We start from the raw sequence: 11,191 nt of genomic DNA on the forward strand, positions 1-11,191 counted from the left end.
TAGTGATTTTACACTGTAATATTTATTCAATATTACCCTGGACTGGCTTCTGAAGCGCAAGAGTGATCGCCTAGCCTTCATGTAAGTAACGGTCAAGATAACACTGCGTCAATGTCATGCAGTGCCCTATGCACCATTGGGTGCGGATAATAAGTAAGTAATTGGTAAACCATAGGACCATAGACATCAATAAATAGAGCAGCCGCCAATAATTTAGCAATGTTACCAATATTAAAATAGTTCCATCGTTTCTGTGACGTCATTCATTACCAACTTACAAAAACAACATATTTACAAAGGCAAATTTTCCACAAGAAAATGATGAATGAAAATATTGATAATATCGGCTGTTATAAACACCTCACTAGTCTAATACAATCCTTTATAGGTTGAGTATGTTAAATTACATATTCCTTCCGTCTGATAATGATCCATTAATTAACTAATAAAAACACAATTTTTTTAACAAATTGATTTATTCAATAATAACAAATAACAAGTTTCTAAAAGTAAACAAAATAAACATATACGCTAGAAATCGTATTAAAAATAGACAATAAATTATTAAAATATAACGTGCATTAGAATATACGCTATTGTAATATTTGGGGTCCAGTATTAGGCACAAAGACCATGAAGCGAAACTGTTTGGAGTCCAAAGACTTGTGACACTCGCAGATTGTTTGAAGTCGGGTACTAGCCCCAAAGACCATGGAGCGTGACAATCAGAAATTGTTTGGGGTCCGGGATTACCAAAGACTTGTGATACTCGTAGATTTTTTGATGTCGGGTACTAGCCCCAAAGACCATGGAGCGTGACAGTAAGAAATTGTTTGGGGACCGGTATAACCAAAGACTTGTGACACTCGCAGATTGTTTGAAGTCGGGTATTAGCCCCAAAGACCATAAAGCGTGACAATCAGAGATTAATTTCTTTCTTACTAGTACTTAGGTCAGGTTTACTTACAACTAATGACTACATAGTCAAATAAATAATTCAAAATAATGACTTGATTCCGCAGTGACGTAACTTCGTCTCAAAATAAGTACTTTTTTGACATCTTTTGTCTTTAATTGGTATACATAATCTCTATCTAGCCTGGGACTGTCTTTGACAATCTCAAATTACACATTACACTATGGTAGAGTAGGGTGTAACTAGATTGACTCACCTCAGCATTCAACCCTTTGCCCTCATTTATATCTCACGATTAATTAATATCGAAAAAATCGGATACAGTGAAACCTCTCACAACAAGCATAATTTGTTCAAGAAACTTAACTCCTTAAGGTGGAGACTAACGTTTCATTTCGTCGTACTGTTACACGTTACAATGCGAGCATTCGTATAGTCAGTACAGCGAGCCGAGCGCTCCATCCATAGTTTCGATGCTATTTACCCCTTATCAAGTTCCCTAAGATAAATATGTCATAAGATAAATATGGGCTCCACTGTATTTTCTTTTGAAACAGCGATCCTAAATGGTGTTCAAGGGCTAAGGGCGTTTGTCCACTACAACAAAATTACACGGAATTTTCCCACCCGGCACATCAGTTAGCGTTTTAAAACGATGATTGGCTTGTGTTTTGTGCTTTTGTCCACCTTTCTCCGGATCGGAGCTCTTGATCGTGCGTGAACACGTTGCGCGTAAATTCCATCACGCTAAACTGTCGTAGTCGCTTTCCTTTTTCAAAAGCGGACTGCCGGACGGTAAAATTCCGGGTAGTGGACAATCGCCCTAAATCAAGCATATGTCTCAAACCATCAATTTCCCAGTGTTCTGGGCGAATGGTTCGGATAACAATGTGTTTCGGATTTCAAAGCATTTCAGATTAAGGAGCGTTCGGATTACATAAGCTGGCACTGTATTAGTTTATCAAGTATTTAAACCCTTTCCGCTCTGACCATTTTTTCTCATAACAGCTACTCTGATCAAAAAAATGCAATGTTTTTCTACCATTAAAATAAATATTTTGGTTCCCTATTTTTGGGACACTCTGTCTGGCAATTTGTATGACCATGTTAATTAAGATTAACTGTATTTATCTGATATATTTTTTGGTAGAGTATACTTGGGTGATGGAGAAATCAGTGAATGGAGTATACCTGCGCCGGGCCAGACATTGTGGCCCACGGAGCTGCCTACTAGAATCATACGGGCCAGAATGTCTGGCCTACAGAGTGGTAAGAGTTAAAGTTTATATTGATATTTCAATTTTTAAAGTCGAGTTGTAGTAAATACATATCACCGGGAGGGAAAGGTTAATGACTTTATGGAGAAGGCGATACAGCTTTATTGCGCAATTTTCTCTGATCAAACACGGCATATGTTTGACATATTTTAAATCTTGATCTTGGTGTTGCATTAATTCCTAATTTCCGCTATTTTAGCTTAATTTTCCTATGATTCCATACACAACTAACAAGACTATTCCTACAAAGAAAGTCATCTTCAAGTACTCTTCGTTTTCACCGATTTTGGTCATAAGATCGTGGGAACTTTCGTTGGTGGACAGCGAGTTGGCTGTCGCTTTCTTGATGGCGTCCTTCAGCGCCTTGTCAGACTTGGCGCTTGTCGCTGTGGAGGCGATGATGAGGCGCTTGATGTCTTCTAATTGTACGTTAACAGTCCTTTCGTTTTTGCGCATATGATCTGTAAAAAATAAAAAGTAATAAAATTTCAGTACAAATCAGTTAGGTATTCATACTATATATAACACATTGTTATCGGGCAGTTTTGTTCATCAACTGGAACCCTAATTATACTCTAGCAGTCTGCCGCCCGACCCTCAGTATACTAATCACAAGTAGCCGCAACACCCAATTCCCATCTGTACAATGTTTGCAGGCGTCTCTCGCGCTCTACCTAAAGTAAGCAAATAGAACGCTCGCAAGCGTCTCCCGCTCTCTACCGACAGTATGGAAAAGGACCCTAATTATACTCTGGCAGTCTGCCGCCCGACCCTCAGTATACTAATCACAAGTAGCCGCAACACCCAATTCCCATCTGTACAATGTTTGCAGGCGTCTCTCGCGCTCTACCTAAAGTAAGCAAATAGAACGCTCGCAAGCGTCTCCCGCTCTCTACCGACAGTATGGAAAAGGACCCTAATTATACTCTGGCAGTCTGCCGCCCGACCCTCAGTATACTAATCACAAGTAGCCGCAACACCCAATTCCCATCTGTACAATGTTTGCAGGCGTCTCTCGCGCTCTACCTAAAGTAAGCAAATAGAACGCTCGCAAGCGTCTCCCGCTCTCTACCGACAGTATGGAAAAGGACCCTAATTATACTCTGGCAGTCTGCCGCCCGACCCTCAGTATACTAATCACAAGTAGCCGCAACACCCAATTCCCATCTGTACAATGTTTGCAGCCGTCTCTCGCGCTCTACCTAAAGTAAGCAAATAGAACGCTCGCAAGCGTCTCCCGCTCTCTACCGACAGTATGGAAAAGGACCCTAATTATACTCTGGCAGTCTGCCGCCCGACCCTCAGTATACTGATCACAAGTAGCCGCAATACCCAATTCCCATCTGTACAATGTTTGCAGGCGTCTCTCGCGCTCTACCTAAAGTTTTCAAGTTTTTAGCACCGTAAGGGATGGGTATATATATCCCACCTAATATGGTCCCCTGGTTGGTCGCGATGGCCGCCACCCGCATCTCCACGTCGCGCAGCTGCTGCTGCTGCCGCGCCAGCTCGGGCGCTGTGCCGGCGGGTACGTGGTGCAGAGCCCCCGCGCCCGGGGTCCCCACGGACTTCAGGACATCGTTGGAGCGCTCCATCTGCTCGGTGAGCATCTCACGGAACTCGGCCATCTTGATGCGGTTATTAAGGGTAGAGCCCAGCACTCCGATTCCCGTACCTGATGACGGAATAAAGATTTTTTGATTATTTTTTATTTCTTTAGTTTAGTTAGCTTATATTACATTTTATTTTTTGACATCTCTTCAAAGATGAAGAAGAATATGGAATTCTGGGCCGACCGTCATAGGCTGGTTTTTGGTTTGCCGCTCACTCCTTTCAAGAATGTCATAAATCAAAAAACATGATTTTTCAGGAGAACGTTTCAAAATATAATGAAATGTATTAAAAATAAGTATATAGCCACTTATTACTGTGCAACAGATCTTTTTAGGTAAAACTTAAAGGTTTTTTCTCCATTTGAAAAATATTAAGTATATTTGAAAAAATAATAAAACAATACCTTTTCTTCAAAATTAAAAAAACAACGCTTTCTGCCCTGTAGCGGGTAAATATTAAGTTTAAAATATGCCTCTTTTGCTGGGATATAGTACATTTTCTGGGCATTCCAAAAACATGCACATGTGAAAATTGTCAATTTTTGATATATGACGTTATTGAAGGGAGTGAGCGATATATAAAAAATTCCCAGTTCCATTCCCAGGGGGGTTCCAAAACAATATGGTTGATTGTTATAAATAAATAAAAATATGAAACAGCTCCTACCCCCTCTTCAACCTTCAACGTCCCAAGGACCCAACTCTAAAATTTAGAATTAGCTTCACATACGGTGTTTGAAAATGATGCAAAAAGTACATATTTATTAAGTAAAACTTTAATTAAAAATGGATAGATTTTGCCACAAAGTGACTGCCAAATCAATAAATTAATTTTATATTATTTTAGCTGTATTACTCTTTGCTTATATTTTTTTTTACATATCTTATTTACTTTGTTTTAAAATTAAGAATTTTTTAAAAATATTGGTATTTACTTAGTTAAACTTAAATTTAATAAATTTAATTTAAATTTAATAAATTTAATTTACATTTAATACTTGAAAGTGGTCAGGTTAGGAGTCGTAACAATCAGCGGGTATGTATGAGGAGGTGCATGAACGTGGAAGAGGCGAAGAATGTTTGCAAGGACAGAGTGGTGTGGCGCTCTATTCTCTCTGCCTACCCCTGCGGAGAAGCGGCGTGATGGTTAGTTAGTTTTATTTTTTATTTTTTTAAACTTAAATTAAAAATGGTATAGAAAAGTTAAAAGTTTAAAATACTGACCTATTAGAGAGGCGACGATGTACCAGTACTTGTTTCTATCAGCATGAGCCCTTTCGCGCTCATGACTCAGTTTCACGGCGGCCGACATGGTGCCAAAGTGCTCCCTTTCCTCCCTCTCGATGGAAGAGAACTCCTCGCGCAGGTGCTGCTCCTCATTTATAGTCTGCAACATCACATTTGTCAGCCCACATGAACAATACTGTCATATTCAGAGGACTTAATACCAGGATAACAGACATCCGAATAATTGAGGTTCCACTGTACATATCGTGGGTATACTGGCAAAAAACGTTAATTCTAAAATCCCTGTTATTTAACTGGATCCACGCGGCTCGCATAACCATATGTGTTTTAACAAAACGCGGCTGACAAAGAGTTTGTGTTTTTACATTGCTCCAAGTTTCCAACCTCAGTTCAACTTAGAGGGATTTTTTCATGGTGTAGAACTTTGGATAAAATAATACATCAATCCTTGGCCTTATGACATCTGTTGAAATATCTGACTAATAATTTGTAACATCACAAGGATAAATAATAGAACAGATCCCTGATTTTTCTTGCGGTCGGTAATTAGTCCGCGCCATAATCATGCCCTATATCTGTCTCACTCTCGACGCTACGCATCGCCAGTGGGTAAGAGTCACACACGATGCGTGCTTTGATTTATTTGTGTTACGATCTTATTTGTTTATATTACGATATATTTCAAGAATAATGTGACACAAGTGTATTCTTGAGTACCAAGAAGGCACAATGAATCCCATTGAACGTTTTTGTTTAGGAAAATAAATCGTTTCTTAACTAAATACATGATAAAAGTAATCATTTTAAAAACGGTGAAATACCGCTGCGTACGGGCGTCTCTCAGGTACAAAGTTGACGCGGTTAAAAGTGATGATATTTAAAATCAATACATAAATTAAAATGGAGTTCTACAAATTAAACGCCAAATCAATAAATAAAAAAATAAAAATGTATGCTAATTTTTAGTGAATAAAATTTAATTGAACCGGGATCATAGGACTTGAACAAGAGTTGATTGAGATAGGGCAAGCTAATGTGATCATCCCCAACTGACCGAACGAAGCTCTTGAAGAAGCGGAGAACGCATAGCTACCTTGTGTTCGTCGGTGACGAGTCGCAGATACTTCTGGTCACCCTTGGGGGTGTTCTGCATCTCTTCGTGGATGTCTTTGAGCCTCCTCTGCATGTTCAGCAGGCGCTGGCCCGCCTCTCTGCGTCTGTCTTGGGCCGCTATGAATTTCTCCTGAAAGAAGATTACCAAATTTCAAAGGAGAGTAGTGCGCTTACTGCACTAAAAAATGAAGATTATTATTATGAATTTCTCCCGAAAGAAGATTACCAAATTTCAAAGGAGAGTAGTGCACTTACTGCACTAAAAAAAAATCTATAAATTATCTTTATTTTGAAACAGACACAGCAAAGGTATGACAGTCAGGAATGTATCATAGCAATCAATATATATTGATCGAAGCATTGATAAAGAGTACCCTGCAATCAATATAATATTCCAGTTATTGGGACAATTTAATTTTTTACATGATTAACCATTCCCTTATGGTGCTAAAAACTAGCGTGTACCGGTGATATCTCTCACTCACTCCTTTCAAGAACGTCATAAATCAAAAATCGTAAATTTTCAGTTGTGCATGTTTTCCGAATGCCCAGAAAATGTACTAAATCCCAGCAAAAGATGCATATTTTTAACTTAATATTTACCCGCTATAGGGCAGAAAGTGTTGTCTTTACATTTTGAAGAAAATGTATTATTTAATTATTTTTTGAAATATACTAAATATTTTTCAAATGGAGAAAAAACCTTCATGTTTTACCTAAAAAGATCTGTTGCACAGTAAAAAGTTCAACAAATGGCATGATATTTATTTTTAATACATTGTATTATATTTTCAAACTTTAAAAACGTTCTGCTGAAAAATCAATGCATTTTTATTTATGACGTTCTTGAAAGGAGTGAGCGATATGTATTTTGTCCACCATATGAAAATGTGGTTTAAAAACGGTAATAACGTGAATATTCCTAAAAGTCGCTTTTATTGACCAAACTTGAAGTTATAATGTAACATTTTGTAATGTTAGCTCTGATAATTACCTGAAAACGAGAAAAAAAGACTTTGTAAGTGGCAAAAGTAAAAACAGACATCGTATTTTATTTTAAAAGTTCAATAAATGCATTAAAAATTTCACAACATATAGTTGTTTTATTAGATAAAAATACCCTACAGATCCTCTGTACTGTAATCCGAACGCTTCACTAGTCCGAACAGAGGGTAAATTTTCGGCGTTCGGATTATAGGAGTCCTGCTGTACTTTATTTATATTGTTTGATTTTTCAACTGTTTTATTTTTTTATTTGTATTTTTATTATTTTATTATTTGTATATGTAAACTGACCATGAATTTTTGTCCTCAAAACGGGACATCTACCAACTTTTATGTAATAGTATGTATATTCAAGAAAACACGTATTTTTTCAAAGTTTTTATGTATTAATAAAAAGAAAAGGAATGTTGGTAATGAAAATAAGAGGAATAAATAGTATATAACTAACTAACTAACTAACCAACCATCACGCCGCTTCCCCGCAGGGGTAGGCAGAGAGAATAGAGCGCCACACCACTCTGTCCTTGCAAACATTCTTCGCCTCTTCCACGTTCATGCATCTCCTCATACGTACCCGCCGATTGTTACGACTCCTAACCTGACCACTTTCAAGTATTTGGCATACCTGATCGTGCCATGTTTTTCTCGGTCTTCCTCTGCTTCTTTTCCCGCTAACATTCGCCTCATAAATTTTTTTACCGTTCTTTCCTCACTCATTCGTTCTACATGTCCAAACCATCTCAACACACCTTTCTTAATTTTATCAATAATGCTTATCTCAGCTTTGCATTCCTTCCTTATTTCACTATTCGTACATCTATCATACATCGTTTTGTCGCACATTCTTCTGAGAGATCACATTTTGACTGCATTCAGTCTACTTTCATCCTTCTTTTGCCAACTCCATGTTTCACTTCCATACATTAGAGTTGGAACCAGGACTCCGTTGTTCACTGCCAGTTTAGCTTCCGCTGATAGGTTTTTATTTGCTATAACTGATTTCAGTGCACCATTAACTTTGTTCCCAGCATTCACTCTCCTTTCTAAGTCTTTATCAATCTTTCCATCCCTAGAAATAGTATATATATATGAAAAAATTATGTTGTTTTATATTTTTCTGATGAACAAATTTTAGAACAAGTATATGTGGGTTTGCTTTTAAATAAGAATGGAATTTTTGGCAGGATTATTTTAAATTTATCTTAACTAACAACATCGCTTTAAGTACTCCGACTTGTAATTGTGTTTTTTGAAAACGGGACATTTCGACGTCCCGAAACTTTAGTTGGGGACAACGGGACAGGCTATCTATAAACGGGACGTATGGTCACTTTAGGTATATGTATTGGGACTTTATAATTAATTTTTTATTTTGTACGAGCTTTTTTTTTCAATAATTCAAATTTAGGAATAGTATTAATTAAATATTGATTAAATATACAATAGAAACAAATGAATAAAGGCAAGGATATGATTGCATTTCACTGAAAACATATTATTCATAGCCCGAGCTTCAGGAATTGTTAAAATGGTGCACCATGGCTAATAATGGAAAGTGCTCTCTTTCCTGAAGAGGTAGACCGCAAGAATAAATGAGAAAGGTACGTTAAGTTCTCAACAAGATACATATAACACATAGATAGATCTAATATTCTTACCTGGGCTTCTACAACAGTCTTTTGGAGCAACATTATCTCATCAACACCAGTGAACTTTTCATATCTCGTAATAACATCGCGCACTTTGTTTTTGAAAAGATCGTCGGGAATTTTTCCTGGCACTGACTTGACCGCGTCGAACCCTTCCCTCAGTGAAGGCATTTTACCTTTTAACTGTTCAATTTGAGACATCAGCTCAGCTTTCGTCGAACTCGTAATATTTTCGACACCTTGTAGGTTAGGATCCGCGGATCCGCGCAAATTTTTAAAAAACCCTACAAATCTCTTTGCCATTTTATCGTATATTTTTAAAAATCTATTTTCTACGTACTCAAACCATTTCTATTTAAGGCTAAAGGAATAAATAACTCAAATCAAATATGAAACGAAAACTTGAGACGAAAACTGTCTACAATAAACATAATCAGTACGCGAGTTTGCGGATTAATAGTTCCTGGTAGTTCCATTTCCGTAGTGAATAAAAGAGCGGTCCCACAAACCAACGGTTCCTAATGAGCAAGTCCGACGACGAAAGATTGTATACTAGCCGACGACTAATAAAACCCGCACTTAGCAAACTAATATAAATATATCCAAAATGATAGTTGCGCCCCCACCGAATGCAGACGAAATACGATCACTCAGACGAATGTGTGACTTAACGATGTATAATAGAATAAGAAAAGAATCCAAGGGAGAGATAAGCATTATCAATTAAATCAAGAAATGACTTGCTCATTCATTTATAGGCATTTCAAAACAATACAACCAGACGCAATGGTAGGCTTCAAAGATGGGATAAATCGGATTAAAATATTGAATCAAAATAATTAGATGACTTTGTTCATGTGATTTATATCAACATAAATAAATATAGGACGTTTTTCCGAGTAGGTTAGGTCTTGTTTGGAAGAGAAATATTTGTCTTTTATTTTTCACAAAAATACATCACAATTTCATACTAATTATGTGAGCCTGAGCGGCTCATTTTTGAAAATAGTATCAAAAGGTGTATCTAGTATATAAATAGTATATAGTATATAAATAGTATCTAGTATATAAGTAGTATATAGTATATAAATAGTATCAATAGTAAAAAAAAGTTAGAAAGTCCATAAAACAAGATCTGTCGAGAACAGTCTATATTATGTTCCTCCTACCATACCGTTGAAACAATCATATTGTTCACAGACGGCTAATTATATAATATTTTCTAGTAAATAACCGGCACTCAAGACCCATGTGTCAAATGAAAAAAAACGGGCGTAACCTCCTTCATAAAAACCCGGTCATTTAAATCCGTGATATTCCAAAGAACGGATCGACTCACTTGACAGTAAATTGTTCACATGATGCAATTTTCCCAAAATACACTTCAAGGGAAATGTTACCAGAAATAACCTTGTCTCCAAATCAATGTCAACGCTAAAATATATATTTCTATGTAGTTTTAAGTTTAAAAAACATAAAAAATATTTCGTTTAATTTTAAATAAAGTTATTTGATAAAAAAAAAATTTTTCAGCATAAAATAACGAAGAAAAAAATTATAAACTTAAGGTACCTACCTAGTTATGGTATTATTTTATTTCTTAATACGTCAACATCGATGCAAACGTCAAATTTCTTCCGGTTTTCGTTTCCCGCCTGATGATCTTGCATAATTTAACTTAATTTCCTGATTCGAATGATATACATTGGATATTTCTAATAGTATTCACAAACATCAGTCTCATAGTACTCACAAACATGCATCGTGCCAAAGAATAACTAATTTGTAAATACTAACATGATCGATACTTGCATATCGCTCGCTCCTTTCAACAACGTCGTACATCAAAAAACTTGATTTTTCAGGAGATCGTTTTTAAAGTTTAAAAATATAATACAATGTATTAAAAATAAATATCAAGCCACTTATTGAACTTTTTACAGTGCAACAGATCTTTTTAGGTAAAACCTGAATGTTTTTTCTCCATCTGAAAAATATTTAGTATATTTAAAAAAAATAATTAAACAATACCTTTTCTTCAAAATGCAAAAACAACACTTTCCGCCCTGTAGCGGGTAAATATTAAGCTAAAAATATGCCGCTTTTGCTGGGATATAGTACATTTTCTGGGCATTCCGAAAATATGCACAGCTGAAAATTTACGATTTTTTATATACGACGTTGAAAGGGATGAGCAATATATAATATAAAATTTCATTTTATTTTTTAATTAAGTTATTTGCGGAAGCCTGGGCGTAACAGACATTAATAGGAAGGTAGAGGAAAGGCAATTGAGATGGTATGGGCACATAGGACGCAGAGAACCTGATCATATTGTGAACCAGGCAATAGAAATGGATCTTCCTCGAA

General features: G+C 36.4%; 1 protein-coding gene across 1 annotated transcript; it reads right to left on the bottom strand.

Moving 5' to 3' along the window:
* Positions 1-457: 457 nt before the first annotated feature.
* LOC148308624 (mitochondrial potassium channel-like) lies at positions 458-9,276 on the bottom strand. The gene is made up of 5 exons (XM_088261433.1): positions 8,831-9,276; positions 6,148-6,297; positions 5,031-5,193; positions 3,623-3,868; positions 458-2,654 (listed from the first exon to the last, which is right to left on the bottom strand). The coding sequence occupies exons 1-5, from the start codon at positions 9,122-9,124 to the stop codon at positions 2,389-2,391; spliced, it is 1,119 nt and encodes a 372-aa protein (XP_088117559.1). The 5' UTR covers positions 9,125-9,276; the 3' UTR covers positions 458-2,388.
* Between the last annotated feature and the right edge of the window lie 1,915 nt (positions 9,277-11,191).

Source organism: Brachycentrus maculatus, unplaced genomic scaffold (assembly GCF_059751285.1).
Source record: "Brachycentrus maculatus isolate JH-2025_06_01 unplaced genomic scaffold, ASM5975128v1 h1tg000155l, whole genome shotgun sequence".
NCBI classification, from domain to species: domain Eukaryota; kingdom Metazoa; phylum Arthropoda; class Insecta; order Trichoptera; family Brachycentridae; genus Brachycentrus; species Brachycentrus maculatus.

Bases quoted from the DNA above. Each gene is read 5' to 3' on its own strand.
- LOC148308624 (XM_088261433.1), bottom strand. From the start codon at position 9,124: ATGGCAAAGAGATTTGTAGGGTTTTTTAAAAATTTGCGCGGATCCGCG. The intron at 6,298-8,830 runs GTAAGAATATTA...ATCTTCTTTCAG, and splicing joins AGACTGTTGTAGAAGCCCAG to GAGAAATTCATAGCGGCCCA. The intron at 2,655-3,622 runs GTGGGATATATA...TATTTTTTACAG, and splicing joins CAACCAGGGGACCATATTAG to ATCATATGCGCAAAAACGAA.